Source organism: Dipteris shenzhenensis, chromosome 23, assembly GCF_047967505.1.
Source record: "Dipteris shenzhenensis isolate YYH24624 ecotype China chromosome 23, Dip_SZ_1.0, whole genome shotgun sequence".
NCBI classification, from domain to species: Eukaryota; Viridiplantae; Streptophyta; class Polypodiopsida; order Gleicheniales; family Dipteridaceae; genus Dipteris; species Dipteris shenzhenensis.
In genome coordinates, this window is record NC_141618.1 from 53,056,410 (window position 1) to 53,079,030 (window position 22,621).

Sequence of the window (22,621 nt, forward strand, 5' to 3'; positions counted from 1 at the left end):
ATTCTTTCTGTAGATGTTGTGCGTATTGCTTTATCTCTATTTTTCGTAGCGTCTGCGCTGAGTTATGATGCTACATATCTCGACATTGCTTGTTCACTCTTCACATCAATAGCGACCCCAGCCTTTACATGTGTAGCACCGCATCTTTGTTTCTTGTGGTTGCACTCTACATTGATGATCTGATTATCCTCTGCAATGACATCCAATGGCTCAATCTCTTCAAATTGGAGCTTCAAAGTTTTTTCTCCATAAGTGACTCTGGCAACATGCATTATTTCCTTAGCATACAAATCCACAAGTACTTTTCAATAGGCAGCACTTATCTCCACCAATGTTGTTATATCCTCACTATGCTCGATCGCTACAATATGCTCGATTGTGTTCCTATATCGACGCTGCTTGATCGCAATGTCAAACTCATAGGTACCCAAGGTCTCGTTGATGATGATGAACGTAGTCTCATGTAATTTGCCCCCTATAGAAGTTTGGTTGGGTCACACATGTATGCTATGGTTTATACCTGACCTGACATTGCCACTGCTATACCACACTTGCACTATCACCCTTTGCTCATTCATCAATGTGCATCCCTAAAGTGAGCTGGGAGAGAGGGGATTACAACATGTTATGTATCCCCACAGACATTGCACTATATTAGGACAATCTCTAGGGACATATCTTACCTTCCTCAGCACTCCACAAGGACATCTAGAGGTGCATGTAGCTAGGAGAGGTCTTGCTCATATGGGACTTCAATGCCAAGACCAACGACGTGTGTGTGTGTGTAAAAATAGCAAGAGAGTATGTCCCCCTATACATTGATACATACATTTAAGTATTTGCATGTGGCATTTTAGTTTAGTTCATTTCTTCTTATTTCTTGTCATAAATCTGTAGAATCTTCCACTATATAAGATTGTAAGACTAGATACATGGCTTAAGTGTACTAAATGTATGAGAATGCTTGAGGGGTAGATTTATATTTAAAGCCTCTATTGACTAGCAAGTTATTTGCATTGTGATAACTTTCTAAATTTCTAAATGTATAGAAGTAGATGATGAAATTAAAGTTAGATTTTCACACACACACACACAACTAAATATGTGACTTACTGCATATTCACTACTCTAGCTCTATTCATTAATTTAGTTAAATTTTTACCTACTTTTCGCGATCATAAACTGCGACTAAAGAAATACTTAAAATATCTAACAAGACACCTTCTACCATGCCATTATAGAAAATTTCATTCTTTAATTTTGTGTCATTTTAATAATTTGATTCTTCTGCTAAGAATCTACTTGTTGCTTATGTTTACCTATGTATGTACTGTCCTTCCATGTCCTTGTTGAAGATAGAAGCATGAAGAGATATATCCCTATTATATGACTTGATGAGGGGTAGACATAGTGCTGGTGATGGGCCTACCATAGGCTTAAGTTAGCCAAATGTACGTTGGATATAAGGCCACAAGTCTTCTTGATTGCACAAGTCTTCTTTTGGTGCTTAATTCTATAGATCTAGCCAAAATTTTAAATTGTATATATAATATGTTAGCGAAAGTTTCCAAATATATTTATTTATTATATAAAACTTTGGCAAATTTTCATGGACTTTATTTATAATTTTATAATCTTAAAGGCTAAACCTAGCTCTTTTTTTAATTTTAGTTTCAAATTGTGGCGAATATACTAAGCTTTTATTTTTATAAAAGCATATAAACTTTCACAAGCCATATAAAACTTTCACCTATTAATGAAACTAACGTGAAAAAATCATCCCTGGACACATACAAAGTGCTCCTTTGTCTCGACCTCCCCCATCAGACATAGTCTCCAGATCCTCTGCTCTCTAGGTATGCCTCCAGCTCTCCCTGCCTCAATCCTCAGCTGATGTGACGAGACTCGCAACTATCCAATGGCGATCCTCAATGCATGTGAGACTCTCCTATCCTCGAGATACTAAGGTCTAATGACAAGACCATACTCTGAAACCCTCAAGAAGTGGTCATGGTAAAACTAGATCTTGGTGGGGAACTCCTCTCCCCCCAAGCCCTAGACATATGAAGCTAGAGGAGATCCACATGTATGATACGATTAATCTCATCTTGTGGGATCATCTTGGGTGGTGCATCCATGCTGTTTTGAAAGGGGGGAAGTCTATCCATCTGAATGCCGTGACTACCAAACCACGTGGATAACCGTGCATACCAAGTTGTATCAACACCACTCTCTGCCAGTCACTTGGACGACTCCAATACTAGCCTTACTAATCTCCACTGAGGTAAGGCCCAGAATCTATGGAGGAATGTCCCTTTCTGAAAGATGGCATCAACCTAGAGAGGAGTCATGGCGAACTCTGCCTATATAATCTCATGGGGGACTGAGGGCTTACTCTGAATCATCCTAGATCCCATAGTCACCTGTAGCCTCTCAAATCTCTTCCACTCTGTCGCTGAAATGCCACTCCCCCAGAAAGGTGTGCATACATGGCCGTCGATCTCACCAGGGTGTCAAAAAGCCAACCCTTCATCGGAGGGTTCTGGAAGTGTGCTTGGAAGCACTGCCTCTCTAGTTGGGCCACAGCACCCCACCCTCGTGTGAGACGTGGTGTAACTGCATGGGTCATCATGAAGCTTAGCCTGATGAACACTACCCCCAAATACGTGTAACACTGCACTACCTCCACTAGCTCATCTTAATGCGTCAAGCTCTGGCGACGGGGCACTACTTGCGAGGTGTTGAAGATCATAACCTTGGTCTTTCCAAGGTTATGATCTCACTACTAGCGAGGTATAGAAGATGATAACCTTGGTCTTTCCAACCTTGGCCGTCGGTCTCACTAGGGTGTCAAAAAGCCAACCCTTCGTCGGAGGGTTCTGAAAGTGTGCCTGGAAGCACTACCTCTCTAGTTAGGCCACAACACCCCGCTCTCGTGTGAGTCGTGCTGTAACTGCATGGGTCATCATGAAGCTTGGCCCGATGAACACTACCCCCTAATATGTGTAAGACTACACTACCTCCACTGGCTCATCTCAATACGTGAAGCTCTGACGGTGGGACACTACTTGCGAGGTGTTGAAGTTCATAACCTTGGTCTTTCCAAGGTTAATTGTCAAGTCTTTCTCCCTGCATAACATCTCCAGAGCCTCTAGGTGTTTCTGCAGTCCCTCTGCTGAGGATGATATGATGACTATGTCATCTGCGTACAGTAGTATCTGCACCATCAGGTTAGCCAGGAGTGAATCCTCTCCACCTAGACGATCTACAAAGGATGTCATCTCGTCGATATAGATCCCGAAGAGTCGGTGAGAGGGGGTAGCCTTGCTTCACTCTGATAGTGGCAACCTAATCCAGTAGACCTCCCATGGCACGTACTCTCCCTCCTTTGACAAACTCATATAGACTCATAACCCCCCAGATCATGATCTCTAGGAGCTGCAACTCTTGTAACCTCTTGATCAAGTGGGAACGTGGGATAGTATCAAATGCCTTAATATATTAAGTCTACAAAGCAACTGTAGACTTTTTGGTGCCTCAACTTCCCCTCCTCAATGATAGCCCTCAAGGTGAAGATATGGTCTAAGGTGGAGTGCTTTCTCCGAAAAACCTGCCTACCCAAGAGTCCACCACCCGTGACCCTCTGTGTGGCTGCTAATCCCCCGGCTGTTGATCCCCCTCTCAAGTACCGACCCATATATCTTAGCCAAAGTGTGGCTAATCATGAGAGTACGGTAGTTCTCAGTGTCCATGGGATCACCTGCCTTGTGTATCCATACTATGGTGGTAGTGCTCCACGTAGGTGGGAAGCCATGGCATACGGCATGATTGAACAATTGCGCTAGAAATGGAGTCAAGACATCTTGTCCATGTGCAAACTGCTCAGTGCGTAGTCCCTCATGATCTAGATCTGCGGTTAGGAAGTCGAAGAAGGGCAGCTGTACATTCTGTGCAGTAAACAAGTGACATGTAGTGGGTATGGGCATAAAGGATATATTAGGTGGCGTCTGACCCGGGACATCATAGAGGGAGGATGCATGTGTGCCAAATAGCTGGATCTGTGATGAGAATGGGCAGCTTTCCCTCTGACAAGAACCCCCAGCCCGTAGTAGGATTCCCCTCCCGAAAGGGATCACCTCGTCCATCCTATGTATGAGGAAAGCCCATTTCTTACATCATCTCACTCGGCGTGAGATCCGCTGAGCCTCTGGTGAAGTCAAATGTCCCAATGAGCGCTCATTCACGTGTGAGGTGGGCTCTCATCTCTCTGCACTCATCGTCAAACCAGGGGTTTTGGGGCATTTTCCCGTCTGGGACACATGTAGATCGAGTCATTGGTGGCAACCTCCTGTTTCACTGAGACAAGGGTATCTGAGGCATAGGCGAGGTCCATCCCATCTCAAGTAAGACTAGAAGCTCCGAGGCCAGGTGGCTCACGTATACCAGGTCAAGAGCACGATCAAAATGGATCTGAATGCGAGTGGGTGCGGAGGGCCCCTCCTCATGACTGGCATAGCGGCTGGGATATAGAAGGCAAGGTATGACTGGTCGGCACTGAGTGGAGGAGGAGGCACAAAAAAATTGTGTATCCGTGAAGGGTCACGGGAAAAGCTAGTGAACCCAACAAGCAGTCCACTCCGCTTCTTCCTCCACCATGTGGGAAATAAGTGAGCCCAGGAGATGATGGCCATCTCCTGAGACCGTTATATATGATCATGTTTTTTTCAACTCTTCTTCCAACAATCGAGCAGTACATCATCAAAGGTCATGCTCTCTGTCACATTCCCAAGTGTAATTACAAGTATTTCGTAATTGCCAGGAGAAATAGAAGGATTCACCTCCATCCTTCTGTTTGTGCTTTTTTCAACTCTTCTTCCAACAATCGAGCCCTCATATCGTCAAAGGTCATGCTGTCTATCACATTCCCTAGTGTAAGTACAAGCATTTCGTCATCGGCATTATGTAAAGCAGAAACCTGATCCTCCACATCCATGGGTGCTGTGGCAGCCGCTAGCTTGTCAATAAGGGCAAGGATTTTCTGTGTTTGAATGGCGTCTCCTCAGCCTTCATCTGCGTGCTCATCAGCTGATCTTGAGCTGGCTCCTACTACTTGGAGATCTCCTTTAATAGATAGTCACCAATTTGTTCCAAATTTCCTTTGACGTCTTGCATGGTCGTACCTGTCTGGTTGGCCCAACGCTCGACATAAGGCCGCCATTGCCTTACTGTCTTCCATCTAGCAATGCTTGCTCCTCCTTGGTGAGAGCGACCTCGGCAGTCAATTTGTCACCACATCGATCTGCACACTCCCGTGCGGGGAGCTTCTCCTTTCACGGCCCGTCTTCTAGATCTAGACCACATTTGTGCATGTCATCTCCACATGCCACTCCCAGTCAGTTCCATCAAATGCCTTCACACCTTTGCACTCCATGATAGTGGTAGTGTTGATGGCCGCAGTAGCTCCCATTGAAACTACAACCACAGGTGCAGAGGCAGTTCCATTGTGATTGCTGTTGGCCATAGTGAAAAGAAGATTGCACAGCTTCTGAACGAGAATGAAGATAGAGTGATCTTTGCTCTCCTCAAACCCACTGTGATACATGAAGTAAAAACACGGAAGCTAGTAAAGAAATACCTGTATTGCTGTGTACTCCAAAAGAGCATACATCCATTCTTATATAGAACTCCTGTCACCAAGCGAGAGTTCATCTAACTCCCTACATCATCTCCTAATTAGAACGCGCTAAGAAGCAACCCTAACGCTAGATCAACACCAAACAACTACCCCCATGACAAAGCCACACATTACTCTTACCAACCCATATGGGTTAGTCTGATGCACCTCGGTCCTGAGTCCCATTTACATCACTGCGGACATCAACATAATCTACTGTATCGCAACATCCACATAGATTGACTAAATATTCGGCACACTTACACAAACTAGGTACTGATATGCTAACTAAAGTACAGTTTGAAAGAGGATAAGAAGATCGGAGGAGGGAACAACTGTGAAAAAATAGAATGTGCTGATTGCTTATTCTTGATGCAGTGAAAATGCATACAAGAATGTAATAGCAAATACACCGTATAAAACACTCACCACGTAGAAAAGAGAAAGGATGCTACATACTGGGCGTTCAAACAGCACTCAGCGTCAGTTGAGCAAGCTTTGCGACTGGATGACCGTAATTAAGGTTCCCTGCCGCGAACTTTTTCTGGTTGCAACTGAGCATGTTTTCCAAGCTGCATTGGACACCGTCCTGTTGCAACTTCCTGTACCTGGGCCCTATTTTCCGGCTCAAACTGTGTCCGAAAAATGCGGGATACTCCACCACTTCTTGCCTCGTTCTACCCATGTTGAGGACGAATTCCATCTTGGGCTGCAGCGAGTTCTTAATGCTCGATATCAGAACTGGTGGGTAGCCACAAACCAGAGCCGCCGTCTGTTTGCAATCAAAGCCCAAGCTGTGCAGGAATTCGACGTTGGGCTGGAAAGCCCTCTTTGCATCACGACAGAGAATGTGGGGAAACCTGGTGGCTAGCCTCACAACTTCTTCATCGCGTAGACCCAGATCCTTCAAATATTCCACAGTACGACGAAGCCGATTATCAACACTGTAACGGAATATGTGAGGCCAGCGCGTTAGCAGCTTCCCCATCTTTTCACCTTTCGTAACGCCCAGCTCAAGGAGAAATCTCACGGTGGGCTCAAGCTTCGCGTCAATGCTGTAGCTGATCAAGCGAGGGCAGGAGAGGAGAACCTTGGCGAGTCGTGCCTCCGTCACTCCAGCGCCCTGCAGAAAGCCTAGGAGAGGGCACAGCTTGTCCTCGGCGCTGTAAACCAAAAGGTTGGGAAACTTGACAATGGCAGCGGCGAGCTGGGAGCGTTGGGCACCCAGGCCGGCGAGGCAGTCCGCCATGGGCATGAGCTTGTCATGCAAGCCGAGGACGAGCAGCTGAGGGCAGCGGGAGACCGTAGCGGGAACCTTTCGTGCGGGGATACCAATGTGCTGCTCAAGGAAAGCCCAATTGGGTTGGAGGCGATCCTGTGCGCCATTGTTGTGCAAGCGAGAGCAACGCAGAAGCATGTTGGAGATGGAGAGTTCAGGGAGGCCCTTATCCCTCAGAAATTGAGAGACAAGGGGCATCGAAGGCGAGGCTTCTTCTTCCATCTCTCTCTCTCTCTCTCCTATCTTTGCATCCTATTTATACATACCTATAATACAATAATGATGATGATGTGGTGAGAGAGAAGCTTTTCATCACCCACTCTTCGGGTATTCCCGTTTGGCCACCGGGATCTCTACCACCCAATCGTTGGCGTTTTCTCACTCGGCAGCCCAGCTAGTAGCTCACAGTTTCCTAGGAATCCTCCATGGGTTATTGCTCCACCCGTTTTAGGAATCCTCCATGGGTTATTGCTCCACCCGTTTTGCCACTAGGTGCCCAGATAGGCAGAGCACTCAAGGCTTGGCCCTATCAAATGTATGGTGCTTTCCTATAGTTACACCTTTAGAGCCGGCGTTGCTCTCCGATGCTTCTGATGATCTTCATGGAATTGCGAGTCCCATGTAGAACCAAATGCGAGATTCTTAGAGACACTCCATCAAAGATGATCAACGACTCCAGGTGGCTACCGGAAAAAGCTCGACTCTGCCTACATCAGCCTATGAAAAACCTTACCACTTACAAATCGTGCAATCGGTTGACGTACTCCATCTTCATTGACCTATCAATCTCCCTGACACGCGTGAATTGTGCAACCTATAATGTTCTTCCGCCCCTCCATAAGGCCTGCAAATATACTATTGCAAAACCAAATGCCCCATATTTGACACCAAGGTGATTATCAACCGAGGTTCCTAGCTTTTTCGTTGCATGGGGACTGGCTCTTAGGAGTAATGTAAGAGCACGTCCCTGTGGCATGCTACCTTGACATATATGCCACTTCATACCTACACCTGATCTATTCCCGCTTTATGCCCCGGGAAAATTGTTGCCTCAGTTGGCAAATAAAAGGCCCTTTCAAGATGAAAAAATGGCCTCTCTACCCTGGCATTTCGGGGCTCTAACGTTCATAACCAATTGCATAGACTTGATGGTTGCAGCCAATTCAAGCTTCTTTGAATCTTGCGTGTAGGTGCCCAGTATGTGTAAAGAGCAGTAGGCGTAGTAGCGGGAACACTCGCCATGCTTATCGTTCACCACCAGGTGCGTAGGCATATTTGCCCAGATAGCACGTCGGGGGAATGTCCTCTTAAAAATCTTCTAACCAACGTTGAATGGCAATCAAACTAGCAAATTCAAAAATTTAAAGCATTACGAGTAAAAACTCTAAAATTCTAACAATTTGATTTTCTATTGGCCAACAATCAAACCAACTACTTTGAAATTCTAGCCAGCTCAATGCTAAGCTTAGCCTCTCTTTTCCTTGTTGAGAATGGTGTTAAATTGCACTATAAGGGTTATGGGAAAAACCCTAACCCTAACCCTAAGGGTCCATAATATATTCCTATTTCCCTTGGAATACAAGTTAGTGTACACTTAGTAAGATTGTGTGCACTCCTCGCTCTCCCTCTCTCATTTCCGTTAACATGGTATCAAAGACAATGGTGCTCACAAGCCATAAGCCCTCATTGTTCGAGGCATCCCCATCTCCAATCTGAGATCTTTGAGTGAGAGAGTTGAAGATTGAGAGAGTTCTTCTTGGAGAGTTCCTTCCAGAGGGATTTCTGTTCATGTCTTTCTTGCTTCAAGTTTTGAGATCTTCATTGCTGTTGAGTTTACTTTGATTTCTGTGTGATGAGATCGATAGAGGTCTTAATCCTTTGAGAGAGAGAGAGAGAGAGAGAATTTAAGACCTAAACCTAAGCTTTAATTGAAGGCCTAAACCTAAGCTTTAATTGAAGGCCTAAACCTAAACTTTAATTGAAGGCCTTTTAACCTAAGCCTTAAACCTAGGGCTAAATTAAGGGCTTAGACCTAGGCCTACCTTAAGGCCATAAATTATGGCCTTAATGCAAGACCTATTCCTTAGTTAAGACCTAAGACTTCTTAATAATTACAACTTTCATTCTTGGTTAAGCCTTGGTTAATATTCACTTAAGGAAAACTCAAGCATCTATATAAAACAAGAGGCTGGCTAATCTCACATTTCATTTCCCAATCATCCACCCTCTTGTCCTTCTTTGCATCCATGGAAAGGACTAAACAAACAATCAATCCCACTAGGAGGACACATGGTGAGATTCCAAGGTCAATCTTTGAGATAAGGAAGCAACAAGAACAATAGCAAGAGGAAGAAAGTGGGGATGGCACAGAGGTCCCATCCCAAGCAAACTCTGGCACTAGCTCGGATGCTTCAAACATAGAAACCAATGAACTTTTGGATGAAGCACCTAGGGAAGATGACTATGATGCATAGACAGATGTTCAAGATAGGAGACACAGTGAGTACCAAGTGCAGGAATGACCATGGGGCTAGAATGTCAATGACATTCCACACATGAGGTTTGTGGTGGAAGGAAAGCGACTATTGATTAGAACAAGCCAACAACCCATACAAGAAAATCCAAGAGAACAGCAAGTAGGCCCAAAACCAACAGTGCACACAAGCAACTGGGAGGAACAAGCGAAAAAGACTCGATGGTCATTGTAGTGGTGGCGGCGTTGGTGATGGTGGCAAAGGCGATGGTGCTGGAAGTAATTATTGGATGAAACCACATAGGAGGGCACCCTTGGAAATAAAGAATTACCAAAAGAGTGTCGAATTAGTTTTTCCTTGAGCTTCATTTGGCCGTGTGGTGAAAGAAATTTTGCAAGAGTATAAAGATGATGCACGAATACAAGGAGTTGCTCTACCTGTATTGCAAGAGGCTATAGAAATGCAAATGGTCGCTGTTTTGGAAGATGTATACTTGTGTTGCATACATGCTAAGAGGGTGACCATTATGGACAAGGACATAGATCTTGCTATTTGGATAAGATTTTATCTATCACTCAAATGTTGATTATATTCATTGTCTATTGCAAAAGGTGTTACCATATTTTTGAAAGCAATCAAATCCATTTTTGACAAGGATGTGCTCAAATCATGGTGTATTGATTTATTTAACAGTTGTGCCTATTTTTATCAGTAAATGTTTTCTCTAAAAAATATTTATTTCTAGCCTAAAATATCATGTTGTGGTGCTAAGGTGCATAGTTGTAGCTTGGCTTAATTTTCTTGAGGAACAAAAAAGGAATTGATTTTTTTTGCTAAATTTTGAGGTTTCCAAATTTTGCTCTGAGTTAGTGGTGTGAGTCAAGGAGACATGGAAGTTAGTATGCTTTCAAAAAAAAAGGGGCGCACTCGCGCGTTTAATGGCGAGACATGACCTCTATTTGGCCCTTGGGTGCACCAGTGCACCCCGCCTTTTTTTTTAGCAGACTGGCTTCCATAGTTAGTGGTGTGAGTGAATTCCATTGTTAGTAGAGAATCAAACTGACTTCCATAGTTACTATTGTTAGTTGTTTAAGCTAGTGGTGTGAGTCAAGGGGCCATGGAAATCAATATGCTTCCAAAAAAAAAGGGGATGCACTCGCACATCCAAGGGCTAGACAGGGTCCTGTGCAGCCCTTGGGCGTACTAGTGCACCCCTTTTTTTGGGGAAGAAAACTGACTTCCATAGTTAGTGGTGTGAGTGACTACTATAGCTAGTGGAAGCAAACTGATTCCCATAGTTAGTGGTGTTAGTTTTTTGAGCTACTGATGTGAGCAAAGGGGCCATGGAAGTCAGTATGCTTCCCCAAAGTAAAGGGGTGCACTAGTGCACCCAAGGTTCAGACGGGGTCCCGTTTGACCCTTGGGCAAGCCAATGTACCCTTTTTTTGGGAATTATACTGACTCGTATGCCACCCCTAGGCACAAGTACTAACTGCTAGTCACACTTCTACGCACAATAAAAAATAACATTTTATAAAATTTCCAAATTTATGGAATGGAAAAGCATGTGTTGCATTAAGGCACCCCAATTGGATGTAAACATCTTGACCCTAACCACCAAGGGACAACTATTAACAATTTATAAAAATTTCAAAGTTATAAAATGGGAAAGGAACACAATGATGTATTCAAGGAGATTGTAAACAATGTAGCATAGAAAAAGTGTTTGTATTCATATTTATGAAGTAATTACAAGTATGTCATTGTAAGTCTCTATAATACACATGTTCTCAAATGTACATTGCAGTATCCAACTGTATCGATAGAATTACTTGAGCGGCTTCAATCAAATTATTCTTTCTTTTCTCCTTCTAGTTTACTTTGAATTAACTGCCATGTTTGAGTTGGTAAGATTGTCAAGCTTGCAAAGGTTTTTGCAATCTGTGGAGCATCTGATCACTACAAGTGCCAAGATCCTTTGTGATAGCTTTTACCCGAAATCTCCAAGGGCTATATCTCGACGCACAAAAAATGTTTTTTTCACATTAGACAATGGTGAAAAGGATGTCAACTTAGATAGAGCCTTGCACTTTATCAATTCATTTTTTCCATCGGGTGCAAACTTCTCATGTAGCACACAATTGTGTGCCTTTGGAAAATCCCCATGTAGTGGGCAAGGGAGGCATCCTTTGGACAAGCACCATGTAGTGGGCAAGGGAGGCATCCTTTGGAAAAGCACCATGTAGTGGGCAAGGGAGGTGTCCTTTCCAAAGTGTTGCATTGTGCCTCCCTTCCGCATTCCAAATTTGTCCACCTCAGCCTAAGAAATCCAACAAAACATGTTCATTACAACATTTATAGCTATGAAGTATAATTAAAAAGCTAAAAGCATACATCTTCTTTATGCATCTGCTTCCTCTAGACATTTCCTACGAAGGTCGATGGAGCTCTTGGTCTGATCAATTGTTGAAGGTCTTGCAAATGAGAAAGCCGAGTCTCCAAGTGATTTCCCCCAAGATCTTTTTGAAACTTTCTTCCTCTCCAACATTATAGCTTAGGCTATTGAAATTCTTCCTCTATGAGAAAGCTTTGTTCTGAATGCATCCTCTCTTCCCAAGTTTCAAAGATTGCACCCCCAAGGATTGCATCCTTGTCAAATACGTGCTTTGCAGTTGTCCTTTATCTACAAGATCTTGGTCGATGCTAGATTCCCAATAGTATAGCATAAACAAAGCCTCGTCTTCATGAAACCTTGTTAAAATTTGTATATCATGTAAGAAAATATACCCTTTGTCATTGAGCATGATAATGGGCTGAGACAAGCAACATGACTTCATCCAATACAAGGTCCCCTCATTCTTGATCCTCAACACCATTTGTTAGAGCTTCTTCAATTTTCAAATCATTTTTTGGAGGTGGTTGCTATTCATACACAACCATCTCTAGTCCCCTCAATGGCTCCACCCTCTCTTCCTCTATTTTAGGGTGCTATTGGTAGACAACCACCTCTTGCCCAGCTAATGGCTCCACCTAAGTCTCCTCCTCCCTTTCAAGGCCTTCAACACTTGGCTCCAATTGTGTTTGTTGTTGAAGCGATTCTTCATACAATTGGATGGCCAATCTCTGCTTATTGCTAACATGAATTATCTCTTTAACATTAGGAACTTCTTTAAGAGATGATACTGTTGGTGCTTCTTGATCAAACTGTGGAAGATCAGGGTTTTCCATCTCAAGTAAAAAAAGGTATTGGTTGGTTTTCTACCCCAATAATTAGACCCCCTTGATAATGATAGAAACTTGGACTCAAATAAATTGGCTGAGGAGGGGTCTAGTTGTCATGAACGTTTGATTCCTCAGAATGGGCTATTTTGCCTTTTTGTTTGAACGGGCATATATGGCTACAAGAGAATTGTAGCACGGTCTGAGGACCATCCAAAACTAGCATTTGTACCTCTCCTGGTGGTCTCACAAGTTCTCCCCTGACAACTCGAGGTCTACAAAGATCCCCATCTGGGTTGAATTGCCAGATTTGCCTCTATCCCTTTGCAACCAACTCCTGCCCCTTTGTAGTGGTCTTGGAAAGGTTCTAGGTAAACTTTATCAACCCAAGGGGGAATCCATAGATTTGGATTCAAATCGATATAGTTGAAGGATTTCCCAATACATTGATAATCCTCAGCAGAAATGGAAGCATCTTTCAGGGACAACAATTACTCTACAAAAATCTCCCTAATTCTTGCTTCCTTTTTGGACTAGCAGGCCACGCTGTGAAGAATTGGCCCTAGAAGAAAAAAAAGCTTAAACCCCATATTTCTTCTACTACTAAGCCTCTAGTGGCTCCTATAGAGAAGTGGGTGCCCAAGGTGCTTACCTTGAGAAAAACTCTAGAGAGGCTGGTTGTAGAAGTGGGATCGACCTCCAGTCCCAATCCCCCTCCTATAGGAAATGTTTAAATCCCATCAAGTGTACCTTTTTTAATAACCCTTTTGAAGCCTTAGAAGATGATGAATAGAAGAGTGGATCAAAGAAAATCAATATAGAATGCAAGATGATGACTTTGTGCCTGGCTAGTCCAAGGATTTTGAAGAGGACATTAATAGGAATGATGAGATGGTCACTGAAAACATGGTTGGTTCCAACTCGGAAGAGGAACTTCCCAAATTCAATCAAGAAGATAAAGAAGCTACACAATAATTTACTATTGACCAAAATAAGAGAAGATAGTCTAAAATAGCTAGCCCCTAGGTAGACAGCCCGAATCCCAAGGCTAAAAAGGGATTAAAAAAGAATGGAAAGTAAGATGGTTTCTTTCCTTACCTTAAATGTTAGTGGATTTACTAACCTTGGAATAAGTGAGGAACTCACTTATTGCTAAGAGCCAATGCTCTCCCTCCTCGTTTTTTAGCCCTTCAAGAGGTGAAGGTAATAGGGGACCTCTTAGAGAATAGACTTAAAAGAATAGATAGAAGAAGAATTTGGCACTTCACTAAACATGAAGATGGCAAAGGAGGAACAGGAGTGGGGGTAGTCTCTCACTTTGGGGCATGTGTCCTACAGAACCTAGTAGACAGAAATAATTTATGGGTCTCCAATGAAAGGACAAAGATTTAGTGTTACTTTAATTTATGCGCCAACAACTACATGGATAGGAAGAATGCTTGGGAGTCACTTGATTCAATAAATGAAAGTGGTTTCTTATTGGGGAATTTCAACATGATTGAATCCTGTAAAGATAGGTGGCTTGAAAAAGGATCAATTGTCAAAGGTCAGAATTGGACGCTTTGGAAAATGTTAAAGATCGGATGCATTTGGTTAACACAGGCAAAGAAGGTGAATTCACTTGGTGTAATAGCCAAATTGGGCTAAATAGGAGAGGCGCTAGATTAGAAAGAATATACTTATCTGAGGATTTGTCAAGCAAATCATGCTCCCTATCATCATAGGTTCACCCTACTCTCTCTCTCTCTCTCTCTCTCTCTCTCTCTCTCTCTCTCAGATCACAAGCCTATAACTCTCAAGTGTGACTTTAGTAGGGTGTAGTGCCTGTACATCGAATGCATAGAAAACACTACGGGGGAATAGACTATGCGGATGTAGCAAAGAGCATGCTCAACAATACTATGGATATAGGCATGAATACTCAGAGAAAATAAGGAAAACACATATGCAACAAGAGAGGCTGCATTCAATTATCTGATTGATTGTATTCCATTAATGAGTTATCTATAGATCTATAAAACAAGAGTAGATCCTACATGCACTACAGTTCCCAAATGGTGTATTGGCACTAGAAGTAAGTTACAACTACTCGCTCCCCAAGGTATCCCCACAAGGATCCATAAACAAAGGGTTGTTTCTGCCTTAACACATGGCACTCATGGTGGACCATGCAAACCCACACTTGCATCATTCCCCTAATACATATACTGCGTCTAAAGTGCATTACAATCCTTTTTTGCCAAACCAAGGTAGAGAACCTATGTGTTGTGAATTAAAACTTCCTATTGCACTTGACTCTGACTTAGGTACTATTGAATTCCATAGTTGACAGACTTAGGTGCTTGGACAACATATTTCTTCTTCTGATTTGTTTGGATCCTCACTCTAATCTCCATGCACCTCTTTTCAGCCTTTACACCTACATCCTCACTGTGTCGTGATCAATGGAGATCTCGTTGAAACTGGATCCACTGAGCTAGGTCCTACACCGTCTACACTCATTCATTCTCCCAAGCGTCTTCTTGCTTTGCACACTCATCCATTTGTTGCCATCCTGTGAGTTCGAGATACCCATGGATTTTGCTACCTCTGCTGCAAATTCTCCTTCTCTATTTGAGACTAGCCTTGGAACGGATGCAGCCTTTTGTAGTCCACAGGTCTGGGTTGAGGCCATGGAGGAGGGATTTGTTTGTCTGACCCAGTCCCATCTGTGATTCCTCTTCTTTCTCCTTAGTTGGGTCCCATTCAATATACCTTGTCATATGATCTAAAGTTGAGGCCATGAAGGAGGAGGGATTCATTGTGTGATTGTTTGACCTAGTCCCATCTGTAATTCCTCTTCTTCCTCCTTAGTTGGTTCTCATTCATTATACCTTGTCATATGATCTAGAGTTGTAGGTAGTCTAGGAAGAGAAACATAATATAGGTATCTCCGCTTAAGGCACCTATCAGTTGCATCCCACCATGGAGGCTTTGGCGGCATGTGCAAAGAAAAAGAAAATGCACAATGCATTAAAGAAAAACTCAATAAATGCACACCCTCCTTCATTCTCTAATACTTCTTGAATAGAGTTTCCCTGCAAATGTGAGTGGGGCTTTGGTACTCTTCCATGAAATCACTTGATCTCAAGCTCCCATGCTGAGGAGTGCTTTCCACCATTATGGTTTTACCTTTACATGTCCTAACCTGCTGAAGCTCCCGTTGGTGCTGAACCTTCTATTCCACCTATTGCTAATGCTGGTTGTTGAGGAATGTACTGCAAACCTGTCACCACCGTTGTTCTTATTAATGTAGTCAAACCTCCTCTCGCATCTGGTTTTGGCTCTCTCTATTGCAATGTGATGACTACACAACACGTCTCTGGGACTACTCTAAGCCATTCTACCAGATGCACCTGCCATTTTCTTTGTACTTCTCCCCATAGTGCTACCACCAGACCTTCTAGCTGCACTATGTTGATCTTTACATCACCCAAAATCATTTGAGGGTAATTGTGAGTGCATCATTCATGCGCCACTACAGCAATTCTGTTTCTATCCTGCGGAGGTGCTCCTCATGTATGGACCACATTTTGTCCAACAATGCTCTCCATTGCCTATGCCCTTTGCTACACTTCTGCCACTCTACCTTCCATCTATACAACCCGTGCTTTTTGTGTGGCATTTTCTTCGTGTCGCAACATTCAAATTTGACTTTCCAAATTCACCACCTATTCTTATGTCTAGACTTCTTGTGGCAATTCGTTATCCAATGTCGCCAAAAATCTACAAACCACTTGCAAACATTTTTTATGCTGATGAAAGTGAGGCACTCTTGGATTGTTTGTTGTTGTTGTTGTTGCTTCTCTTGCTATCGTAGGAAGTATGGATAAATTTGCTACTACATTGTTGGCACTTCCGTAGTCACCTCTGGTGCTGATGTGGTTAATGTTCTTGTGGTTGGTAGTGAATTCATCCATTGCTACAGTAGGGCCCCTGGCATAGACAATGCTATCGTGGCGACAATCTTTTGTGGCATTTCTGCAGTGCTTGGTGTTGCCATTGTTGTTGTTATAGTTTTTGTGGTAGCCACTATCATCTGGGACATTATCGGCGAGGTTCCAAGTTGAGTTTGAAGGGGTACCATTGATGAGGATGGGATTAGGGGTGGCGATGTGGAAGAAGGGATTGGAAAAGGTGATCTAGTTGGGGGATTGGAAGAGGTGATCTAGCGAGGGGAGTGGAGAGTGGTGATGTAGAAGAAGGGATGGGAAGTGGATAGAAATGACGAAAGGGAAATGGAAGCTGTAGGAAAGGGAAGGGATGTCAGTGTTGCCGGAGAGGATACAGCCATAGTGGGGGAAGGTACCATAGATGAGGCTATCAGGGTGAAGACCTATTGCCTTTGTGGTGCTAAGGACCAATCAATGCGTGTGTGGAGTAGTGGCAAAGCTTCGCTTGTAATATCTTGAGCTTGGAATACAACTTGAGAAATATAGTGGGATGAGGATAGCCAAAATCTTCTCTAGAAGAGATCTGGTCATACTTGTAAAATCAAGATCTAGAGAGAGAAATACCAAAACTAGAGAAAGAAATACTAAAACCCTTCACTCTTGGAGGTACCTATAAGTACCCTCACAAGGACCTTCACAAGGTACCTTCACAAAGTTCCTTCACCAATTAAGAGACCCTCATGTCTCTCTCTATGGAATGAAGCTCCCACTCTTGAGTGGCATTGTGTTCAGTACTACTTTTGTGTTCTTGCGCAAATAGTCTCCAAGTGTCCATGCTTTCTCATGTATTGTGTCCAAGCATGCTCTCACCCTTGCACTCCTCCTGCATCCTCCCTCCTCCTCCTCCTTCCTCCTCCCTCCTCCCTCCTCCTCCTTCCACCTCCCTCCTCCTCCCTCCTCTTTTCTTCTCCCTCCTCCTCCTCCCTCCTCTCTTCTCCTCCTACCTCCTCCCTTCTCCTCCTCCCTCCTCTTCCTCCTCTCTTCTTCATCCCTTCCTCTTCTTGAACCATGGTATCTCCTTCTAAACCCTTAGTCGCATGAATTAGTGAGGGTGACTAGCTCTCCATTCCTCAACCCTATAACCCTCTCTCAAAACTGGTCGCCTTCTAAACCCTAGAACCGTAGATAGATTTTGCAACCTATCCTTCTTCTAAACTCTGCAAACCCTTTTCTAATTCCTTGGACTCCCATGGAGGTAAAAACCTCTACCAATCCATGTGATCAATTCTTCTTCCTCGCCTAGCGCATGCTAGAACCACTTTCCACACTTTAGCCTACACCTCTCACTAGAAATATGACCGGAGGGTGTTATGCTACACTTGCATACACCTATGCTACAACGAGCGACAATGCGATCATAGGTGACCGACACCCTTGGACCTTGGAAGTGAGAGAAAAAGAGACAACAAGACCCTAGGAAGTTCCAAACTTTTAATTGTTCCTAATGTCATGGGAAGAGAGCTGCTTGGTGTATCTGCATCCATTCTATGCTTCTTCCGTGGTTAGCCTGATAACTCCTCTCTAGCATTAGAGGGCTCTCCTTCCAGAGTCAACATGGAGATTCTAGCCCTGGACCAAATTGGAGCAACATCCCTGGGCTGAGAAGGGAATAATAATTCTAGGACTTGGCCAAACTTCGAAGTCACTGGGGCTGCTGCCCTCTGTGGTGAACCCATCGTGCTTCTGCCTATAATCGATCCATCAACACTGCTCCCCATTTTCATGTTCTGCTAGTTCCATCAATGCCTTGGTATTTGCTATTATGGTATAGGTCTTTGCCTACAAAAACAAGCTCTCTAGTGCCCACTTGTAGCATTCCCTCACTGTTGGGTTGACACATGTTGTGACTCTATACTCCTTCCTTTGCCCTAGGCCAAAGATTAGCTCCATCTCCTCTAGTGGTGCCTAATCTTGCACCTCTCCATTGATTGGGAGGAATAGCCTCTAATGAATTATTTGCAAAGACAATCATGTTGTTTTGTTGAGATCGTTACTTGCTTTCCTGTAGCAAGCTGATGTGACAAAGGGACATTGAGTGAGGGTGGATCGGCACCTACTCCCAATCCATGGAGCTGAAACTGGTGACAAAAAGTTGTGAGAGTCATGTTCTAATCTCCAAGTCATTGATCAATTGCAAGGGCATCATTGTTGCAAACTGAACTGCTGCCATGACCATATGTGTTGAGAGGGAGACGAAAAGGATAAGGAGCATGAAGAAAGCTGTGAAGAGGAATGCTGAGTGGAGGGTGACAGCTTGAGGGATGTAAGGGATTCTAGAGAGTGTGAACTTGAGAATTGAATAGTGAGCTATTGCATGGCTGTGCCAATGCTGCAAGTTAAAGTGTTGTATGGTGGCTGTGACAAGACATTGTGAGTTAACTTCATGATGAATAGAATCTAGTAGTGATGGGTTTGCCTCAATTTTAATTAGGCCAATCAATGCATCTTTATGGATGGGGAATGGACAAACCATCTGACCTTCATGATGATATTGACATAGTCAGAATCCATTGATTGGGTGTGGCATGTGTCCTTCTAGATATGCAAGATATAATGAGGTTGATCCACATTCATCATAGATCCAAAAAGTGTCTGTCCACCTCACCTTTACCTTTCCAGGCATCTTTTCCATAGGAGTATTGAATACCAACACTAATTGCCCACGTTTGAAGAATTTATTTTTTGAATTATTATTTGCTTTCTTTTTTCTCCTGGTTTGAATTACTATTCTCAAATAATGTATGCTTTCTTCCAATTACTCCAACACATCCATGTGGTACTCCATTGACTCCTCAAGAATGAGTCACTCCTTGACCACAATCCACAAACTCAGAAGCACGAACTCAATTGGAGTTACTACTTCCATTCTGAAAGACATTTTAAATGGTGTGAGTTTGGTTGCCACCTTGAAATATGTGCGATATACTGAGAGTGTTGCATATAGTTGATCCCAGTATGTATGATTTTGGTTGACTAGAGTTGTTGTGATTCTCTTGAAAGTATTGTTGGTAGATTCGGCCATGCCATTTGCTTGCGGGTAGTATGCGGATGACTTTTTATGGATTACCATGTAAAATGTGGTCATTTTCTCAATTACTTTGTTCATAAAATGTAAGCTCAATGGGACTTCTTAATATGATGAAAATATCCTTGTATAGACATTTGGCCATGGAATTTGTTGTGTTGTCCCGAAAAGGCAATGCTTTGACCCATTTTGTACAGTCACAAGTTGCAGTGCCAATGCATAACAGTTATGGCTGGCTTGAAAGGGCCCATAAAGTCCAATCCCCATTTCTAGAAAGGCTCCCGAGGTAAGACTTGTAACATAGGCATGCGGTCCCTTTCTGTGGGTTGCCCTAATCTTTGGCACACATCACATCTGTATTAAAAATAATCTTGCATCCTTCTAAAGAGTTGGCCACCAGAGTCCTACTGGGAGGACCTTCCTTGCTATGATTGTGCCCGCAAAATGACCTTGTATGGCTCCATGATGTGCTTCAATAACTACTGCTTCTTGTTCATACGGAAGCACACAGTGCATCAACACATCCATAAGATTTCTTTTGTAGAGCTGGCCCACCATGACTTCAAAAGTTTTGCTCCACAGTGCCAATCTTTTCCTTTGGTCTTTATTTTAGGTACTTTGGCATTATACTAGACTTCAAATGTTTTGCTCCGTAGTGCCAATCTTTTCCTTTGGTCTTTATTTAGGTACTTTGGCATTAACCTTGTCGGAAAACACATCATTTCATCATACCATGGCCATGGAGTATTAGGTGTTACCTCATTTTCTTGTTCTTCCTCTAGGTCTACTTCGGATACTGCAAACAACTTAGCATCCGGAAAGTCATCAGGGATTCCGCTTATTGCTGGTTCTTTGGACTCAAGTCTTGACAAGTAATTTGCAAGAGCATGTTGAGATGGACAATGAATGACGTCGAATTCATACTCCTATAGCAAGAGAACCCAGCGTGCTACTCTTCCTGTGATTTTTTGTTATTTCACCAAACAAAGCAATGCCGAATGATCGATATGAAAAGCGAAACGTCGTCCCAGTAAGTAGTGCTAAAAATTTTTGACTGAGAAAATCATTCCAAGACCTTCACACTTAGTGATTGAATAATTTTTCTCTTCTTTGGATAATCTTCAAGTGGCATAATAAATGGGTCTGTACCATCCTTTTTTGCTTTCCTACATTAAAACACTTCCCACTGCTTTGTCAGATGCATCCACAAATACATGCATCATTTTCTCCCAATCTGGTGGAATCAATACAAGGGCTCTAGATACTTGAATCTTTAGTGCTCTATAAGATTTGCCACACTCCTCCATCTAGCCAAAGCCTTTGGTCTCCACATGTTTCATGCCATTGAGTGGAATTGCCATATAAGCCAAAAACCTTAAGCGCCTGCTATGCCAATGGACTTGTCCGAGAAATCTGAGGCACTCCTTCAGATTTGTAGATGAGGGTGATTGCATGATTATGGCGATCCTTTTTGGATTTACCACAATTCCATCTGTAGATATTATGTTGCCCAAAAGTCATCTACTCCACATTGCAAATGCACACTTCATTGGGTTGAGGCTAAATGACACCTCCCTGCAGTGTTGAAAACATAGCCGCAAATGCACCAGATGTTTCAAAAGATCCCAAAAAATGCTCAAATTATCAAGAAAAATCCTCATGAGGTCAGTGAGGTATGGCCCAAAAATTTCTTGCATTGCTCTTTGGAATGTCGATGGAGCGTTCCACAATTCGAACCACATTACTGTGCACACATAGACACCCCATTATGTGATGAAGGTTCGATCTTTTGGTGCTGTGCAAATCTAGTTGTAACCATTAGAAAGAATAGACCCCGACTACAAATAAAGTAGCAATGGGTACATGACAAAACACCATCTATACTAAAGAAATCTTGAACCACAACCACATGCCTAATTGGACCTTTAATGCATTTATATCTAAGCATAGGAAGACAATGTGTACTCATGTAGAAATCACCTTCTAATAGATCTTGCCACCTCATTATGACAAGCAGCCTAGGGAGATGTTTGGGTTTTCTCACACCACCTTGAGCCACGTGTCATGAATTTAAGCCCTTGGTCTCCCTTGATTTTGTTTGATGTAGAAGCTAAGCTTTTGACTAAAGCACTAAAAGCATATAGGTGCTTTTCATAATAAAAAGACTATATAACCTATTCGATTTGATAAAAGCATATAGGTGCTTTTCATAATAAAAAGACTATATAACCTATTCGATTTGAAGAGATGGTCTACTTGATTTGCAAGTTTGGGTTTATTGGCATGTGAAGCTTTGGAGAGCCTCGCGATGACCTTATGCGCTACTCTCACAAGCCTAAAAGCTCGACTTAATATAGTGATCAAACTCCCATTTTCCCGAGGTTGGAGAGGCACGTAACATTGGCTAATAGGAGAGTGAGAATGTTACGTGCTCTACTTCGGACTTCCTCTAATCATAGTTATCTTTTTGTGCTGTCTAGAGTTTACTAAACAATCTGAGAATGTTGGAATCAAGGACACACGCAGATCCTCTTAGGGTCACATTGGCAAGTTTTTCGGATAGTGTCTCTTGGCATTCGATTACGATTATGAATATTGACATTCAGGTAATATGCCAGTTTCTTATTTATTCACAAGACTGATCCTCAACGCTAATATTCTCAGCGTTTATATTCTTGGCACCCAGGGAAGTGCCCGTTCCCTCGAATTATAACTCTTTGGGGAAGGAAGCGCGCCGCCTCCCCGCCCACACTATGTGTGGTTATAATAATTATATATTATATATTATAATGTAAATATTTTCAATTACTGGTCCATTCACAAAAACTTGTTTTCACATGGAGATACACATGTTCAAAGTATGAATCATTTTTTGAACACAAGTGCAAATTTCAATGTTGAAACCTTGTGTTCATTTGACATGTTAACTAAGTTAGTGCCAGTCATTCTCAAGATATG

At 42.9% G+C, this 22,621-nt stretch overlaps 1 protein-coding gene across 1 annotated transcript; it reads right to left on the reverse strand.

Annotated features, from left to right (window-relative positions):
• Positions 1 to 5,650: 5,650 nt before the first annotated feature.
• Positions 5,651 to 7,189, reverse strand: LOC147887552 (uncharacterized). Its single transcript, XM_087394654.1, has 2 exons — positions 6,104 to 7,189; positions 5,651 to 5,687 (listed from the first exon to the last, which is right to left on the reverse strand). Exon 1 carries the CDS (start codon positions 7,173 to 7,175, stop codon positions 6,141 to 6,143), a length of 1,035 nt encoding a protein of 344 aa, XP_087250780.1. The 5' UTR covers positions 7,176 to 7,189; the 3' UTR covers positions 5,651 to 5,687; positions 6,104 to 6,140.
• Between the last annotated feature and the right edge of the window lie 15,432 nt (positions 7,190 to 22,621).

Bases quoted from the DNA above. Each gene is read 5' to 3' on its own strand.
- LOC147887552 (XM_087394654.1), bottom strand. From the start codon at position 7,175: ATGGAAGAAGAAGCCTCGCCTTCGATGCCCCTTGTCTCTCAATTTCTG.